The sequence below is a fragment of the Heloderma suspectum genome, chromosome 11 (genome assembly GCF_057233095.1).
Source record: "Heloderma suspectum isolate Gila_16-S chromosome 11, 16-S_ref, whole genome shotgun sequence".
Lineage (NCBI taxonomy): Eukaryota > Metazoa > Chordata > Lepidosauria > Squamata > Helodermatidae > Heloderma > Heloderma suspectum.
In genome coordinates this window covers 39,523,955-39,543,651 of record NC_139468.1, presented here as the reverse complement: position 1 = coordinate 39,543,651, position 19,697 = coordinate 39,523,955, and the positions used below count along the sequence as shown (strand labels likewise).

The window sequence follows — 19,697 nt, the reverse complement described above, 5'->3', positions numbered from 1 at the left end:
AGGGTTTTTTGCCTAGCACCTAAAGCAGGGATAGGCAAGCCAGTGACCTCCAAATGTTTTGGATTATAACTCCTGTAGTTCTTTATCGTTGGCCATGCTGGCTGGGCTGATGGGAGTTGTAGTCCAAAATATCTGGAGGGCACATGGTTGTCCGCTCCTGGCCTTAAAGAGAACAAGGTAGCTGGTAGCTCCTTGGGGAGGACATTTCATAATTGATGCACTGGAGACAAACAAGCCCTCTCTCTGGTGGATATCCACCTCCCTTCTGATGGAGGATGCGATTGGAGAAGCAGATGTTCTTAAAGGGTACAAACAGTTGGATGTGGAGATAGGCGCTTTGGGGGTCCCATGCCATTTCAGGTTTGAAGGTAAGAGCAGGCACTTTGAACTGAGTTGTAGTGAGGGAGCGCATTTGAAGAGAAGAAAGGGAAAGGGTAAGGAAGATGCAGGTAAGCTGGAGATAAATCTGAGAAGCATGATCAGTCTGATATTTCATTCATTTCTTCTTGCTTTCCCTAGTTCCATTTGCCCCGACTGACTTAAAAGTCCGAGCAAAAATGGAGTCCCTCTTAGTGAGTTGGCAACCTCCAGCTAACCACGCCCAGATTTCAGGCTACAAACTCTACTATCGAGAAGTGGCCATGGAGGAGACGAGTGAGGAGAACCCCTCTGAAGGCACTGGTGATGGCCTTTGGGATGTTGGGCCAATAAAGCTGAAAAAGAAAGTCAAGCAACATGAATTGACACAGTTAGGTAAGTTTCCTGGATCCAGCTGTTCCCATGCCCTGGCATGGAGGTTTGTCCGTGGCAAAAAGCTCTCAAAGGAGGTCATGATCAGAACTGTACTTACAATGTGCCTCAACCCTCCTAACATAACAGCAAAGTAATGGAACTTTTCCAGCTGGATTAAATTGTGTAAATTTGGCATAACATGCTGCTTCTTAGGCCTACCTCATATGCTGGTTTTCTAAGAGTATGAAATGTTTAGGCATGGTCATAGGAACATAAGAAGAGCCGTGCTGGATCAGAGCAAGGGTCCATCTAGTCCAGCATTCTGTTCACACAGTGGTCAACCAGAAGCTTGTGGGAAACCCTTAAGTAGCACATGAGTGGAATAGCATCCAGCAGCTGGTGTACATAGGCAATTGCCTCTGATACTGGAGGTAGCATATAGCCAACAGGGCTAGTAGCCTTATCCTCCATGAATTTGTGTAATCCCCTTTTAAAGCCATCCAACTTGGTGGCCATCACCACATCTTGTGATAATGAATTCCATAGTTTAACAATGTGCTGTGTGAGGAGGTCCTTCCTTTTATCTGTCCCGAATCTCCCACCTATCAGCTTCATGGGATGATCCTGGGTTCTAGTATTATGTTAGAGGGAGAAAAATGTCTCCCCATCCACTTTCTCCACACCATGCATAATTTTGTACATCTCTATCATGTCTCCCCTTACTCACCTTTTTTTCTAAGCTGAACAGTCCCAGATATTGTAACTTTTCCTCCACAGGTTGCTCCAGCCCCTTGATCATTTAGGTTACCCTTTTCTGCAGCTTTTCCAACTCCAGAGGAACAGGGAAAAGTGGGGAGGTTCTGAAAGTTTTGGAGGTGTGTGCTTTGGAGGTGGGAGAAAGGGCATTTGGGAGCTGTGGGGAGAGAAAAAGGAGCTCTGGCCAGCACTGGGACCCCCAGCCATTGCAACTGCTCCGTTCCCAAACCAGCCCTCCCAGACCCTCCAGTTAGGCATTTGCCCACAGCTACAGTGTTTCTTTGCGAAGAGAAAACTCCCTGGAAAAGACCCTGATGCTGGGAAAGACTGAAGGCAAAAGGAGAAGGGGATGGCCGAGGATGAGATGGCTAGATAGCATCACCGATGCAATGAATATGAACTTCAGCACACTCCGGGAGAGAGCGGAGGACAGGAAGGCCTGGCATGCTATGGTCCATGGGGTCACGAAGAGTCGGACACGACTTAACAACTGAACAACAACAACAACAACAACAACAGTGTTTCTTCCTTGCACCCTTGCCTGAAACAATTCCGAGGCCTGTCTGAGGCCTACCTGCATAGAATTTGGGCTGTGGGTGAAGAGCACTCCACGTGGGAGAAATGTCGTATTATGCCGGGTGCTTGGCTTGTTGTGTTATGTGAGGCCAGGCAGCAGGGGTTGTTTGAGGGCCAGACAATCCTCAAATAACCCATGGCTAGTTTTAGGGTTATTTGAAGATTGTCTAACCATCAAAGAACTCCTGCCAGTTGGGTTCTCACAACACAACAAACCACCACAAGCCGGGCACCACACAAAAACTACGCCCACGGGCGCCTGGCACGATGTGACAGCCCCTATGAGTAAATTAACCCACAGTGGGCTGTTGCAATGTGCAAACAGGCTCTTTGTCTTTAAAGCCCCTGGTCCTCTCCTGCCCCGCCCCCACGTTTTTACTGCTTCACAGTCTGGACCATCCGAAGGCTGGCTTGTTCAGGCTGCTGCCAACATGTTTTCAGAACAGACAAAACCCCCTTTGCTGTGAAGTTCTTGGGGGCCAGCAAAAAAGTAGCTAAAATGTTATTTCTCTTCCAGATGTGAATGTAGGTTGTAGTGCAGAAGAACCTTTTGATCCTTACCCCCTCCATGTGCTTTTCCTTGGGAGGAGGGAAAGGGAGAGTGGCACCATTAGCCCCTCATCCCCCACCCTGCAATATAATCCAAGCAAGAGTGATAACGTTGGCATAACTAAAAGGTGCTTTGTTCAGTCCGCATTGTGGTGGCGAAAGCAGTTGGCGGTCCTTCTCAGCCAGCAATGAACAGGCACATCCTTAATTAGCAGAGCTTCATCAATGAAGCTGACAAGGGGGGTGAGGGGGAGGCCATTTAGGAACAAGGAGCTTGGTGCCCAAAGAGAGAATTGCCCCATTTTCCCTCTATTTGTAAACTTTGAGTTGTTCAAGCAGTCCCTTTGAATAAGCAGCTCTATAAAAGAGGGATGAAGAATGTCAGGGAAGGGGGAGAGAAGAAAGAGGCAGGCAAGCAAGCTTGGAAATAGCCCTTTTGGCTGTCCAAGCAGAGCTTGGCTTGCACCACAGCACAGCCAAAAGGGTGGCCAGAGCTGGCTGTTAGAGTATTCACACTTACAAAGCTCCTTTTGGGTTGCGTTGGGCTGCCTGCAATGATACAACAGGTTCATGCAGTTATTTAATTGGATTTCTTTAAAAGCTTGGCCTATTTATATATTGGCAAAATATATTCAAAATGCTTAAAAGCCCTGCTCCCAGTTCCCTCTGTCCAAGAGAGGAGGTCAATGGGAGCGTGGAGTAGAGCCTTCTGTACAATTGCCCTGTAGTTCTGGAATGCCAAAGGACATTTGCCTGGCACGGCATTTTAAGGAGAGCACAGTTTAGACTTGCCCAGCACTTGATTTTAGCTGGCGTAGGTAGGTAGATTTGAGGTGCCTGCTCTTTGCTGGCAATTGCTCTGGCTTCTTGCTTTTAATTCTTACTGATTTAGGACTTTTAATTTTTTTTTAAAAATCCATCCATTAATTATGGATGTTACTGCCACCAAAATATGTCAGTGGCCTCTAGCTTACATGGCTTTAAATCTATTTACAGCAGAGATGGGGAACATAGGAAGCTTCTCTTATACTGAGTCAGACCCCAGGTCCATCTAGCCAGTGTTGTCAACACTGACTGGCAGCAGTGGCTCTCCAGGGTTTCAGGTGGGAGCTCTTCCATCTTACCTGGCGACGCTGGGGATTGAACCGGGAACTTTCTGCGTGCAAAGCAGGTGCTCCATCACTGAATTCAGCTCCTTCCTAACAGGGGGATCTCCACCAGATGTGGTCCACGACATCATGTTGGACTCCAGTTCCCATCACCCCCAGTCAACATGACCAGTGGCCAGGGATGATGGGAGTTGTAGTCCAACAGCATCCAGAAGGCCGCGGGTTCCCTGTCCTGATTTGTGGTTGTTTTCTATGATAGCTTAATGGAGCCTCCACAAGCAGGAGCAGTATGCCTCTAAATACCGGGTGCTGGGGACAAGAGAGCTGCTGCCTTCATTCCCTCTTGATGGCCTTTCAGGAGCCCTCTGGCTCTCCACTGTCAGAAGCAGGATGCTGGGCTAGACAGACCTTTGGTCCTGTCCAGCAAGGCTCTTACCGGGTTAGAGCAGGGATGTCAAACCTCTTTCAGCCTGAGGGCCAAATTCTGTTTCAGAGAAGCTCTCAGGGGCTGCATTCCAGTGGTGAGCAGGGCTGAAGGCAAAAAGGGGGAAGGCAAAATGCCAAAATACCAGCATATTTTAGCTTAAAAGTTCTCGCTGCCAGTAATTAATCCTTCAGAGAGGCAGTTCAGTCTCTTAGAACGGGGAAACAAACGGCGCAAACGCCAGAAAACCACCAAGCGATTGGCAGTTGGGGAAATGGAGTAGGGCCTGAGGATCAACACCCCTGCCTTAGAGGAAGGAAGGGGTGCACATTTAACGTTTATGAAGAAGCCCACACTCTTCTGTGTTGAAACTGGATATCTTTGCCCTACTTTTGCTCTCCCAAGCCAAATCCTTCTTGCCTCACTTGACTTGCTCATTTATTTCTCCGTTTGCTCTGTCCAGTTCCTGGGCGGCTCTACGAGGTGAAGGTGGTGGCTTTCAATAAGCACGAAGATGGTTATGCAGCCGTGTGGAAGGGCAAAACTGAGAGAGCACCTGTAACAGCGGCAGGTGGGTGCCCCTGCGTGGTTGGCGACCAGCATTCAAGGATGGCTTTCACAACAAACTCATGTGGTCAGGGCTGTGCGTGTAGGTCATTGCACGTCGGGACCAGAGGTTTTCTTGGAAATAAAGCTGATGTTGGAGCCCAGGGTTTCACTCTGCAGCACACCAGCCGCTCAGTTAAAAAAAATAACATAGTTTTTAAAAATCTAAAATAAAATGAAATCAGGAGGGGCGGGGAGTCTGGAAAGGTGCCCATGGGCACCACATTGAAAACCCCAGGTTTATAGTGTCCTAGAGGTGGGCATGGCTGGGTGGTTGAAATCTTGACTAGGAGCACTCCTGTTTGGGAATAAGGATACACTGCAACAGATTCCATAGAATCATAAAGTTGGAAGGTGCCTTTGAGATCATCTAGCCCAACCCTCTGCTCAAAGCAGGCCCTCCAGTGCAGGTCCCACATGTTCGTTTCTAATTACTATTTTCTTTCCATGCTGGTCCAGATGCTGGTTCAGATATTCGATCACAAGCTCAATATGAGTCAGCAGTGAGATGTGGCTGCAAAAAAGGCCATTCCAATTTTAGGTTGCATCAATAGAAGTACAGTTTGAGAATCACAGGAAGTGATAGTTCCACTCTACTCTGCACTGGTCAGACCTCACCTCGAATACTGTGTCCAGTTCTGGGCACCACACTTTAAAAAGGATTCAGACAAATTGGAATGAGTTCAGAGAACGGCAACAAAGATGATCAGGGGACTTGAAACCAAGTCCTATGAGGAAAGATTGAAGGAACTGGGGTTTAGCTTTGAAAAGAGAAGACTGAGGAGGGATGTGACAACACTTTTCAGGTCGCTAAAGTGTTCTCACACAGAAGAGCCCCACAACCGGTTCTCTACCATCCAAGATTGTAGGACATGAAATAATGAGCTTAAGTTAAATTGAAGGCAGATTTTGGCTGAATATGAAGACTGGACAGCCGTCTGCCAGGGATGCTCTAAACTGGATTCCTGCAGTGAACAGGGGGTTGGACTTGCTGGCCTCTGGGGCCCCTTCCAACTCTATGATTCAGTGTCAGCCTCCATGCTTCTGAATCCATTTCTTCTTCTTCTGTTTCCTTGACGATCCCCTCAGATCTCCCAGTTCAGAAGGGCCCACCGCTGCCCCCAGTCCATGTCTATGTAGAATCCAACAGTTCCACATCAATTTGGCTGAGGTGGAAGAAACCTGACTTCACCACTGTGAAGATCGTCAATTACACCGTGCGATTCAGCCCCTGGGGGCTGAAAAATGCCTCGCTTGTGACTTACTACACGAGGTAAGCGGACCTCCGGCTGAGAACCGCAGTGCCTGCTGAATCGAGAACAGAACTGATCTGCAGGAAGGGCTGGCTCCCCACTGGACAGTCTGAGAGATGCACAATGTTAGCCTCTTTTACTGGATCAACTCAAGTTACCTGGTAGGCCCAGGAGGAAGCAGGGGTGGGGACCAGTGGGGAATTGCTGGGGGTTGCTTATAATACTTGGCTTTTTATAGTGCTTTTCAGTGTTGAAAGTCTTTCACATACATTTTCTCAGTAATCCTTGCAACAGGGCTAGGCAACCTGGTGCCCTCCAGATGTTTTGGCCTACAACTCCCATAATGCCTGACTGTTGGCCGTGCTGGCTGGGGCTGATTAGAGTTATAGTCAAAAAACATCTGGAAGGCACTGGGTCGTGTATCCCTGTCTGTCTCTACACACCACCCACCACACACTTTTTCTTATTTTTTTTTAAAAATATTTTATATTCTGCCTTTCTGCCCAAAAATGGTGCTCAAGGTGGATAAAAATACAATCCAGATTAAAAACAATTCATTAAAACATAACATAAAAACAAAAAAATTAAAAACACAATCAAATGCACAACAATGAAAGAAATAAACAGCACTAACCAACTGAATACCCCTTAAAATCCCTCCCTTCCTTCCTTCCTTCCTTCCTTCCTTCCATCATAAAAGAAATGAAGTCATTACTGCACAAAAAGAAATGAAATGAAATTATCCCCACACACTCTCTTTTAAGGTTCTTAAAGAGGGAAAGGAGAGAGTGAAAGAGTGTGGGGTGGTGATGATCTCAAGAGAGAAAGGGGATGTCGGGGGGGGGGGCGTGCTCATAGTGGTTGTGCCCTCCACCAGCATGCAGCCGGAAACATTACCCCTGAAGGAATGTGGTGAAGAGGTTCCCACCCCTGTTCTAGAACTTTCCACAATGTTGCACCACATTGATTCAAAACCCATATGTGCGACTGCAAAGAAGACCACTTGAACATTCGTTACAAGTAAGCAATCATATGTTGACTTACAAGCCTCCCTTCAGATGTTAGAGACATGAGGCAGTTCAGAAATCCTAGACCCAGGACATCAGGATGCAGCAAAGGAAGATGTAACATCTTCCTGTGCTCCCTCAAGCTACTTTTCCCTGGCATGTGGTCTTCCTAGAAGCTGCCCCTATTTTTCCACGTGTAGGAAAAGTCCACAATAGATTGCTGGCTCCTTGAAAGTATTCAGTGGGTTTATGCTCTGGAATGTGCATCTCTTCTTCCTTATCTAAGAATTCAGAGAAGCACTACTGAGTAAACCAGAAAGTTAATTGTCTTGTGGCTGTTGAATGACAGACAGGGAAGGACAAATCTATCGATTTCAGTTTCTCTCCATTTCTCCTTTTTCCCATTCTTAAATTTGTTTCATTCTGTTTCCGCATCTGTTTGCAAAATAAAAAATACAAATATCAGTCTGCATGAAAATTTGTTCACATTTTTATACACATTTCTCGTAATATATATGCATTTTTGTATGCAATTTTGCCTAATGCACACATTCTTTGCAAGCAGTTTTCCTGAATATATTGCTTTTTGTACACATTTTTTATTGGAGAACGGCATTGCAAAATTCAGAGAAATGTGAATACCGAAGGATTATTGCATTTCGGTTTGTGTATTGGTTCGGGAAGTGCGAATTAATTGGATTGGCATAACAATGCAAACCAGACACCTTTCTCCCCCGTCCCTCGTGACAGAGCTCTCTGGCATTCTCTGCTGTTGCTTGCCGTTGGCTTCTCCAGCAGTGAGGCTGGGGATTCATGCGTCACAGCTTCCTGTCCTGTTGCATGAGGGGGACTTAGGAACATCAGAAGCTGCCTTCTACTTAGTCAGACCTTTGCCCATGTAGCCCAGTATTGTCGACACTGACTGGCAACAGTGGCTCTCCAGGGTGTCAGGAATGAGTTTTTCCAGCCCTACCTGGAGTTGCCGGGGATTGAACCTGCAACCTTCTGTATGCAAAGCGGGTGCTCTGCCACTGAGCTACGGTCCCTCCCTAAACTGCAGGCCTATCACCTTTGCACATGAATAGGGAGGCCAGCCTTGAAGAGACTCTAATTTCAAGCTCCTAGAAGTGGAGTAGATAGTCAGGAATTCCAAATATCAAATGACACATTACAAAATTACAAGACCTCCCAACTCTGCGGCTTTGATGGCTGCCAGACAGTTGCCAGTCTTTTTATGGGTACCATAGATGGCAGATGCTATCATAATATTTTCTCCTTCATGGGTGTTCTGTTCCTCTGTAGCTCTGATGAAGGCATCCTCATCAGCGGGCTAAAGCCATTCACCAGATACGAGTTTGCAGTGCAGTCAAATGGGGTCGGCATGGATGGGCCATTTGGGAATGTGGTGGAGTGGTTCACTCTCCCAGACAGTGAGTATAGCAGCATGGGATATGTGTGAATCTTCCATTTAGAGGTGAAAGAATCGGACGGGGTGGGGACGGGGGACTATCTTACCTAACTGCAGTTCCATGTTGGCTAAGTAGTAGCTACCACACGAAGTCATGTAAACACACCCTTGTTTTCTTTTTTTTAAACCAAGCTTCTAGCCCCTTTTTATTATTTATTTAGGTGTTTGATATCCCACTCTTCTCAGTGTGGCTTCCAATACTGGTAAAAACATTAACAAATTCAAATGTATAACAATAGAAAACAGAATGCGACAGCAGCCTAGCAGGGCAACAAACTGGGTGCCAGCAGAGAAATGTGTTATTTTATCTCATCAGGCTGCTGTTGAGTTCTATTTTTGTTGTTGTACATGTTGATTTATTCCAGTTTGCTAGCATGGTGCCAGTACAGGAAAGGCCCTATTTCTAGTCACCAGCTGCCTCACCTCTGACATTGATGGAACCCGGAGAAGTGCTTTCGAGGCAGATCTTAGTCCATGGGCAGGTATATGCTAATGGAGAAGAGTCTGAAAATGTGTGGGCATTCGCTCACAAAGTTTTGGAAACCAGACTGTTTCTTAGCTCCTAATCCTCCCTTTGCATTGATGGGTGGGCAGAATCCACCTGTAATTTCCATTTACAACTAGTTTAATGCTGGAGATGACAGGAGTTGAGGATGTTCATTTTATGGCCTTAATGAGTGTTCACTAAGCTCTCCTCCTTTTGCATTCTCTTCTGTTCATGTAGGGCCATCCACTCCTCCCTCAGATTTGCGGTTGCAGCCCATCAACCCATATGCTGTCCAGGTTCACTGGTGCCCCCCCTCTGAACCAAATGGCATAATCGTGGAGTACGTCATCTTGTACAATGCCAACGACACTCAGCCTGACGAGATGTGGACTCTGCTGACAAAAGAAGGTTAATATATGTAAATGCACAAAGGGAACTATAGTGTGTGTATGTGTGTACAGTGTGTGTGTGTGTGTGTGTGTGTGTTTGGAGAAGAACGCAGCTTCCACTTGTACCTACCTGCCAGCAGTGGAACATCAGCAGTGTTATCAACTGCAGTCTGAAAGGGTTGAGCACATCCTGAATTCCTCTCTTGTTCAGGCAATATATTTAGCACTGAAGTTCATGGGCTGGAGAGTGACACCAGGTATTTCTTCAAAATGGGAGCGAAAACGGCTGTTGGGTCCGGACCATACTCCAATGTGAAGGAAGTACAAACCTTGCGGGAGGTGTTTTCAGGTACCGGCTTCTTGTTTCTTCTGCCTTGTGGGACGGTTCTTTACCAAAATGCCTTGGTGTTCCGTACGGTGCAAGGTGCACCTTGGTGCCGCTCATATTCTCTTGGGTTCTTCCTCTTCCCGGAAATGTTGACTCTCTCCTGTGTCCTTCACCTGCTAGACATGCTGGATGTTCACTCTGTCACGGGGATCATCGTGGGAGTCTGCTTGGGCTTGCTGTGTGTCCTCTTCTGCATGTGTGCCAGCTTTCGCAACAACAAGCCCAGGTAGGTCTTGCGTTACCTTGGCCTGAGGTACACTGAACCATATTGAAGCAAGCAGCCCTGTCTGTCTCTCTGTCATATTTGTCTCCTGCCCTCTGTTCAGGAGCTCAAGCTGGATCTACACACGCAGCAGAATGAATTAGTAGAACTGTGAGTTGGCAGAATGGATTCTACGGCATTAAGCTGCGAGCCTGGGGTTCAGTTTTTGAATGCTTCCATATGTAAAAAAAACAAAAACACCTCCCTGCAAGTAGAAAACTAGCAGAACAGCCCGTAGTCTGCCTAAAACCTTTATCCTCCCTGCTATGCTAGTTTTCTTCCTGCAGGAGGTTTGTTGAATTGAGTGCACATTCTACAATGGTTATTCCCCTACCTGCAGAATGAAGTCATACTGTCTGCTCATGGCTTTACCACCTCATTCTGCCTCCTTAGCTCCCCTGAATACCGTATTTCTCGTTACTTCTGTGCACAGAAGGTGGTGCTTCATCCGTGGGACTCCCAAGCTGAGATTTCTCAGCATCTGACAGCAAGTGAAAGAGCAGTAATGGAATGCCAAGCTACTATTGGTCAAGTGCGAATCCTACCGTGCAGTGGGCCCTAGCAATAGTACCATCAGTAAAGCGGCCTTGGTTGCCTGGGTGGGTGTCATATGCTGAGAACCAGACGGTGGGAGAACCTCTCCTGGTTCTGCTGGGCCACTCAGCAGCATTCGATACCATTGCCTCTGGGATCCTTCTGGGGAGTCTGGCTCGTATGGGACTTGGGGGCAGTGTTTCCTGATGACCTGGGGTGTGTGGGGGATGTGAGGCGGGGGGACATTTAGTTTCTGGTTGGTGAACATGTTTTCTTTCGATCCCTCCTGCAGGGAGTCTGTGCCAGGTCTGGATTCCCAGGCAGCTGGGAACCACGCGTACTATCCCCAGAGCCGGCAGGCACCGCCACTTCCTGTGACCCCATCTAACTCTCACGAACTGGAGTCCCTCATGACCCCGATCTCTGACAGCGCTCCCTCGCCACCGACAGACATAGTGGAACTGAGTGAAGTGCAGGGCCTCATCCATGACAGTTCTCTTGATGACAGCATGGGCCATATCAAACGAAAGGTATTGCCAGTAGCCCTTTAGTCACCATTTGTTGGAACCCACTGCTTCTCCCCCCGCCCTGAAACCACTTCCAAGAGGAAATATCCTGAATGCTTGTGGGAGGTCCTGCAGCATGTCAAGGGATGGATCCAATGTTGTTTCCTGACATTCTTAATAGGAGAGGAAAGGATGCATTCTTTGGATTCTAGTTTTAAACATTTACAAAATCCTTTGCCTCATGTTATCACTCTGAATGCCTGGAGAAGGGTTAGCCAATTGGCCATCCAAAGGCCCGAATCAGGTGTAAAACCAATTTAATTTGGCCTTGGGTGGCCCTACCTAATGGATCTTTTATTTATTGTATAAAACACTTATGGGGAACCTGTGGCTCCCTAGATTTCGTTGGGCTCCAGCTTCCATCAGTCTGGTTAGCGATGATGGTAGTCTAACAAGATCCGGAGAGCCCTATGTTCCCCACCACTGATTTAAAAGATGTCTAGGCTGCCTTTCAGCTGATGTTTCCAAGATGGTTAGCATTACAACACAATGCAAAAGTTTTCCAGTCCAACAGCTGACCTCGAAAACCAATTACAATTTGTACCAGCTGTAAAAACAGCAGCTAGAAATACATGTAAAAGCAGCAATAAAACAGGAAACAGCAGGAATTATAATTTAAAAGCCTGGGAGAATAAAATTCATCTGACAGTGAAATCACAACAAAGTTGTGCACCAGCAGAATGTCCTTGGGGAGAGCATTCTGCAACTGTGGTGCCACTACTGAGAAGGCCCTGACTGTCTCTGGTTGCCACTTGCCTCAGTTCTGAAGGTGGTGGCACCCGGACCAGGGCCTCTGATGCAGATCTTAAACAAATAGGCAGGTTTGGATGGGAGGAGATCATCTGGTCCCAAGCTCGCTGGGCTTTTTCTAGGTTAAATCCCGCAGCGTGACATGTACCTGGAAATTAATTAGAAGCTAGTGAGCATCTTCTAATCCTGGAGCATTCCAAGCAGCCCACACCAGTTGATAACATGACCACCATCATTGTAATCATGGTGTGGAGAAACATTTGCCCATAGTGTTGCTCATAAGAAAAAAAGGGAAGCCAACAACCATGCCTTTAAGTTGTAAGAAAAAGGGAATCCACACATTTTTAATGTTACACCTGCCTTGCTACTTGACTGTAAAGCTCTTATGGCTGCTAAATGGCACCCACTTCATAATAAATGGGTGTGCAACACCGACACCACTGCCCCCCCGCGAAATGTTGTTAGTCTTCACAAAACTCTTTTGATTTCCCTTGACATTCCTTGAGGAGGACCCCCCCCCCTGCACTTTTGCTTTTGGTGAAATTCCATGAGCACCTCCTAAGCCTGACCATCTGAGAAGAGGTCATACTGCATAGCAAAGCACATTACTGGCCCCCAGGCCACTGTCTGGAGAATACAGTGGGGCCCTGAGAAGAAGAGATTGGCCAGTCCTGGTCTAGAATAGTGTAGAAAATATTAACCAAACTGGAGTGCCAGAGGGAACCTCTGTGGTACAAAACTGGAGCAAATCACATCCCTGAGAACTATAAGCAAGCGCTGCTATGGCTTCCGCTTACCGTTCTCCAGATGTTATTGATGTGCGTTAGATCCTGTCCTCCTACACGCAGGGTCTGGCATCAACAAATTGCATGGGCAGGATACAAGATGTCACGAGGCACCATCTTGCTTCCCTGGGACTTGGCTACCATCCTCTGCAGGAGAACACTGTGATTTGCACAGATTTCCATAGGAAGGTGCTGCAGGCTGCCATATTTTATAGATGGACAGATGTGCCTGTCCTGACAGACCTCCACCGTGGTGCATTTTGCCCTGATATTTCTCTGCGTCTGTTTTGGTTTTCTCGCAGCAAGTTATTTCCATGCCATTGTGCCATCTTTGCCTTTCCTCCCTTCCTCCCCCCCGCACCCCTTAATTCTTCCCAGAGTTTGTCTGGAGAATTTCATTTCATTAGGGAATGTTTAATTGGCCTAATTTAGTTAATCTGTTTATGTCTGCCTTTGTAGCCTGTGGAGAATGTGTAAGGTAATTAGGAGATCGACTGAAACAAGTGCGTGGTGAGCACATGGGATTCCACATTTCCATCAATCACCCATTCCTTCTTGGTCCCTGGCTGGCCCTGAAATATCCAGCATCAAGAGAAAGCAGTTATCAAACTGGAACCCAAGCGAAGGGTGATGGGCAGGCAGGTGGTAGGTGCTTTAGTTCAGCAGACAGCATTGGCTAGGGTGGTGTTTCATTAAAGGCAGACATTATGCTGGTGTGGTCTAATGTGTGGATAATTGGGCTTGGATCTGGGTTCAATTTCTGCTTCTGCCTTGGATGCACTATTTTATTTATTTATTTATTTGATTTGTACTCTGCCATTCTACCAAAAAATGACACTCAAGGCGGCTTACAGGCACAACTAAAATTGATTAAAAGAATACATTAAAATACAATAAAAACATAACAATTACAGAATTAAAAAATACACAGCACCCAACCCAACAGACCCACTTATGGGCCACAGGTCTTCTTGGATAAAGTGGTCTTTGCCTTCTGGTAGAAGGACCGCAGAGAGGGAGCCAACCTAGCCCTCTTTGGAAGAGAGTTCCACAGCCTGGGAGCGGCCACCAAGAAGGCCCTCTTTCGTGTCGCCACTAAACGTGCATCTGAAGGTGATGGTTTTGAAAGAAGTGCCTCTCTTGGAGATCTTAAGGCCTTGTGTATTGGCCCCAGGAGCGTAGCCAGGTCATTTATAGTGTTAGAGGGGCCTAGAGATCCATAATGCTTGCTTAAGTTCATTATTGGTGCAATTCCCTTGCTAGTAAGCCTCTGAGCATGTGAAGATGATTCAAAGGGCCGATAACAGCCTTCCTTACTAATGAGTAGAAAGCCTTATCAGGCCGTGCCTGAGAAGTGAAGCTGTGTGTTTGTTTATCTTAGGTAGCTGTGCTTGAGAACCAGGCACTGCTGGCTTACGCTGGGAATGAGCGCTAGGGGCGCTTGCTGCTGTTATGCTGCCTTATTGCCAGCATGTAGGGTATAAGACCCATTGTACCCCATGGCTCGTGGTTCAGAGAAGCTGTCTGATCCAACCATTGGGTACGCCTATGTGCTGTAAGTTACCCAATAAAGTACTCCTTGTAAGTAAACCTTTGAGTCTGACTTATCACTATCTTGGCACTTCTAACCTAAGAGTTCAACTCCCACTGCAGGGGCGACACACCTTGGCAAGTTCGTATGGGAGAAGGCGGTCTTTCAGGTAGCCTGGTCCCAAGCCGAATAGGGCTTTATAGATCATAACCAGCACTTTGAATTCTGCCTGGAAACAGACTGGTAGCCAGTGAAGCTGCTGTAACAAGGGAGCCACATACTCTCTGTATCTGGCCCTGGTCAACAGTCTGGCCACAGCGTTCTGGACCAGCTGATGTTTCAGAGCAGTTTTTGAAGGCAGCCCGACACTAGGCTTGCCCTCAGCCGAACGAAGCAGGCATCTATGTAAGCCTCCAGACAGACCTGTAACGTGTTTTGCGCGCAACTTGGCTTGCTTGCGTGAATCATCGGGGCTGAGGGTTAGAGGGACAGGGTCCACAAATGGTTTCTTGTCCAGCCCTTCCTTACACACACACACCCCTGTATCATGTGTTAGCCCTGCCAGAAAGAAAGGTGGCAATCCAGGGCTTTACAGGACCCTTGTGAGCTGAAGAGGTACTTTGGCCTGCACCGTTTTGAGCGCAGCAGCTGCCAGTGCTTTCATTTCCGCTCTGAGCTGGGCAGGATGGCATCTTCCACCTGGTCTCCACAGCCCCAGCCAGCCACTAGGGGGGAGCAGATACACAGTCTGTGCCGAAACCTGCCCAACAGGAGCTCCTGGAGACGGAGTTCTCGGTTGCTTTCAGCACTTGGTGAGAGAAGGGAAGAGACCCACCCATCTTGAAACTTCTTCAAGAGTCTCCATTTCGCCCCCCAGCTTAAAGCTGCTGGGAAAATATGGAGGAACAGCCCTCTTTTTTACCGGAAACATGGGTAGACACTCCCGTGCAGTTGTTCCATCTGAGCTGTTTTGAATTTGAGCAAGTGGTGTGTGGGGTGGTATTCTGTCTTGGACCCCCCCCCCCAAATCCCAGACGCCTTTTTCTACTAAATATAGCCACTGAGAGACCCTGCTGGCTAATCCTGCCTTTGCAAATTCATTTCCTTTGTCCTGGCGCCTTTGATTAACTAACCCTAACCCAGCCTGGCTCAGATTTTGTAATATTGCTGTGGTCAGTTTTAGCCACAAGAAGCAGCTGGATAAAACTCCAGCTTTCTGAGCTTCTACCCATCAGTTGCTTTAATCCATTAATTTCCTTCTACATAAACCCTTCTTGACAGATCAGTTACCAATTTCTGTCAGTGTTGTCAGAGAAGAAATTCCGCTGGCATCCCCAGAAATGTGGTATAAAGCTCAGCATCTGTTTTAAAAAGTAGCAGATTTCTTGGGAAGAAAAAAAGAGGAGCCATCACGGTTTCTGCTGCCCACATGGGATCTGGATCACAGTAGCTGTGACATGGTGCAAGCTGTATATTGGGCATTGTATGTTCTGCTTGTGTGAAGATAATCAAAGTTGGCTTTCCTTGTTTCATGTGACCCAAAAGAACCCTTTTTCTTGCATCTCCATGTGTTACATATAGGGCCATTGGTGTTGATCCCCTTTCAGCCTGAAGTCTGGATTCAGTTTTGGAGAAGCTCTCGGGGGTGGGGTGGGGGGCTGCATTCCAGCGGGTGGACAGGGCTGAAGGCAAAAAGGAGTGGGGTCAAAAATACCAACCTATTTTAGCTTAAAGCTCTTACTGTCAGTCCCTAAGCTCAGAAGAAGCATTTCAGCCTTTCATAATGGGGGGCAGGATGCACAAAAACCGGGAAAACATCAAATTACAGGTGGTCAGGGGGAGCGTAACCCTCCTGGGGATATGGGGAAGGAGGCATGGAACCCCAGAGGGATTGGGACCCCTGGCTGGAGGTTCGACACTCCTGTTCCGAGGGTGAGGCAGCCGACCTGCAGCAGGGACGGCACAAACAGCTCAGGCCAGGCAAGCAAGTGTGCGCAATGACAAGGAACAGGGAGAGGAGCACAAGCAGCTGGAGACGACGGCCATGAGAAGGCAGACTCACTGAGGGAGGGACCATGGAGGGGGCCTTGCCCAGGAGCCTCAGTTACCTGGGGCCAGCACTGGTCCAGGCTTAGGACTTGGCAGGGGGTGCATTTGCCCCAAAGAGGGTCACCCGCTGCCCTAGTGAAATGATGGGCGTGAGGGAGCCCTTCGCGTGCCTGGCTCACCCCTTTTGCCCATTCACATCTGGTGAATTGCCACGAGCTGAACAGAAAAAGGCAACATCTGGTTCCCCCATTTTGAGGCAGGAAGGAGGCCAGCTTGACTTGAGCCAAGGTCAGGCTCGTGTCAGGAAGCGTCTCGCTCCGATTTGGCGTCCCCAGCGCTGTCTTTGTACCAGGAGAGCAGTGTGCTCGACAGATGCCAGGAAAGGTTCCTCCGCTCCGCTTTATCTCCTCTTTTTCCAGAAGCGCCGGAAAGGCTTTGGTTATATTTCTCTTTATAATCCAAGAAAGAAACTGGGGTGGGGGGCGGGTGTCCCCATCATCAGGCTTCCCCAGGCAGCTGTTTGGAGGGGGCACCCTAGCCGTGCCTGCTGATGCCTCCCCTCCCCTCCCCTCCCCTCCCTAGGTGTCAGGGGAAGGCCTACAAGACACCATTTGAAATTGCCCTCAGGGCCTCGCAGCACTGATGTAGCATTGCTCTGCAGCACTGTGGGACATTTAAAGTGGCGTCTGCTGCCTACCACTGATAGAGGAGAGGCTGTTTGGTGCCTATCAGAGGAGCACTTCAGTGCCCTCATAAGGACACGGTGGTGGCGGAGGAGGAGACAGTGAGAGACGGTGTGGTGTAGTGGTCAGAGTGTTGGACTGGGGCTTGGGAGATCCGGGTTCTGGTCCCCATTTGGTCACGAAGCTCACTGGGTGACTTTGGGCCAGTCACTGACTCTCAGCCTGACCTACCTCACAGGGTTGCTGTGAGGATAAAATGAAGAGGAGGATCATGTATATCACGCTGAGCTCCTTGGAGAAAAGCTCAGATATATTTCTGTCTGTCTGTCTGTCTGTCTGTCTGTCTGTCTGTCTATCTATCTATCTATCTATCTATCTATCTATCTATCTATCTATCACATTTCTAATCTACCCGATAACTAGTGTTCTCTCGGAGAGTTACAAACACTTAAAAGACTAAAACTCCATAGAAGTAACAACTAAAAATGTAACAAATAAATTAAAATAAAAATATCTTCACCCCCTTCGGAATGCCTGAGAGCAAAAGCTATTCACCAGCTGTGCGGCCGGCGCCACCATGATGCGGGGCCAAGCGCCCGCACCAGGTGGCGGAGCAGGAAGGGGCGGCGAATCACAACCCCCGTCCTGTCCCTGCCAGGACCACTGCTTCTTTCTTTTTGGGGGGGAGTAAGCTGGACCTCGTGAAAGCTGGTGCACAAGGTGGGCCGTGTGGCATGGACAAGCCTGAGACAGAGAATGAGATGCTGTGGGTCTCCTCTCCTCAGTCCTGCAAGACTCCCAGAATCTGAAAGGGGGGAAAAAATTGCAATCTCCCCAGCCCTTCCTGGCTAAAGAGGATTCTGCACTGTCTTTCTGCATCCAGCTTCAGGTTTGCAACAGCACAGGAGTGCTACAACGATTCCTATCTGCCCCTGCTCGTTTTGGGGTGTCCAACTCCCTTTTTTCAAGCAAATATGATGCAGTAACCAGCAAGCTGTTCTTTTGGTAAACATGGCGGGTGTGTGTGTGTGTGTCTTGTGTCAGCTTGAAAACAGAGTTGCAGCACAATCCTAAGTATGTCTACTCAGATGTAAGCCCCACTGAGATCAATAGGACTTACTCTGAGGTAAATGTGCATAGGATTGCAGGCTGAAAAAGAAGACAGGGTGGAGAAAAGGCAGGAGAAAAGAATAGAGATGAAGGCATTGTAGAAATAGAATAGCAGGATACTATAGGATGTTTAACCATATTTAAAGGCTGTAATTAGGACAGTAATGATTGGTGCCCCTATATAGAGTGCTTCTCCTTCAGTCATGCATAAATGCATATCAGTCAGTCCCAACAAAATAACCACAACAGCAAACCAGGCAGGTTTTCCATGGGAAAATGCTGTACATGGTGACAGATACTTATTTTTAAATTGTAATTAATATATATAATCCTTTCCTATAAGAAAATGGTGCTTACTCCTAAGTAAGTGTGTTCAGCATCTGGGCAGCAGAAGGAAATCCTGTTTTATTTCTGTAGTCATGCTAGTGTGACATGATGAATTAAAGGCACAATCCTATGCATATTTAGACAGAACGGAGTCCTACAACTCCTAGAATCCCTTCACCAGCATGGCTGGCTGGGACATGCTGACAGCTGTAGGACTTTCTTCCTTCTAAGCACACATAGGATTGCACCTGAAGTGAGTTTAAAATGTGACACCCTTCACGTGTGTGGAATCTTTACAAATACCTTATTATTACTCTGGCATCAGGAATGTAGCAGCTGTGCGGTGTGGAAGGAGTACCTGCCCTTTGACGTGAAGTGATGCATTTTAAGATATGAAGGGGGCTATAAGACAGTTACACCCAGCATCCAAAATTGCGTAACAACACCACTCTAAGCTCGTGCCTGGTGGTGCAGAAAGAGGTGCCCAGCCAGTTACTACACTTTGCCATTGTGGCAAGGAGGCTCCTAGCAACGGGGAGGGCAGGTGCCCTGGCTACTCACCTGTCCCACGGAGTGCCAGAGGCCTTCCTTCCCTGTTGCTCCTTCTGGGTTGGCCCAGGACCCTTGTCTCCACAGAGGGAGAGAAGTGATACTGCAGCAAAAGTGAGCAACAGTGTTTGGACTAGAGGCAAGGTAATATGTCCGTGTGTCGTGTGGCTTGGTTTGACTTGCTTGACTGTGCCTGGATCTTCTTGGCTCTGAAAGCATCGTTCTGGATGGCACCTGTTGGTTGCATGATCCACGAGGCCGGGCTCTGGTGGGTGCATAGTCCTCTTTGACAGCAGGGGTTTGGACTTGCTAGAGAAAGGTGAACAGATGTGGAGAAGCAGAGGGACCTCTTCTTCTTTTGTGTTTAAAAGCCACAAAGTGTTTTGTGGCATCTTGAAGACTCACAAATTTATTATAGCATAATAAGGTTTTGTCAGCAGGGTTCAAATGCCAAAATAATTTGACTGGCTTATGCACTATGACTTGGGTCAGGGGTGCGGGGCATCATTTGCTATTCCGTCTGACCAGCTGGGTGCCTCTAGAACCCGGAGAAACAGGTCCACGCTGGAAACTGCCAACAACCAGCTTGATGATGGCTAAACAGCTTGAACTCTCGAAGGCCACATTTCCCACAGACCCAGCTGTTGCAAAAAGTGGTTTGTGGCAAAAGGAGAGGGAGGGAAAAGAGTCTGGATAAGTTCTTCTCTGGCCAGGTAATTTAATTAGACCTCCAAACAAGGTAACATTTGCTGCTTAGGGATTGAAAAACACAGCGGGGGTGTGAGTTTGGGCCTTATTTACGGAGGG

At 47.7% G+C, this 19,697-nt stretch overlaps 1 protein-coding gene across 1 annotated transcript in view; it reads left to right on the top strand.

Moving 5' to 3' along the window:
- Positions 1–19,697, top strand: part of IGDCC4 (immunoglobulin superfamily DCC subclass member 4) — a 118,869-nt gene that overhangs the window by 86,750 nt on the left and 12,422 nt on the right. The window contains exons 11-18 of the mRNA XM_084816455.1: positions 520–753; positions 4,610–4,717; positions 5,842–6,025; positions 8,315–8,442; positions 9,205–9,375; positions 9,568–9,705; positions 9,865–9,970; positions 10,833–11,070. Of these exons, the coding sequence (XP_084672581.1) occupies positions 520–753; positions 4,610–4,717; positions 5,842–6,025; positions 8,315–8,442; positions 9,205–9,375; positions 9,568–9,705; positions 9,865–9,970; positions 10,833–11,070 (1,307 nt within the window). The remainder of the gene's footprint in view (positions 1–519; positions 754–4,609; positions 4,718–5,841; positions 6,026–8,314; positions 8,443–9,204; positions 9,376–9,567; positions 9,706–9,864; positions 9,971–10,832; positions 11,071–19,697) is intronic.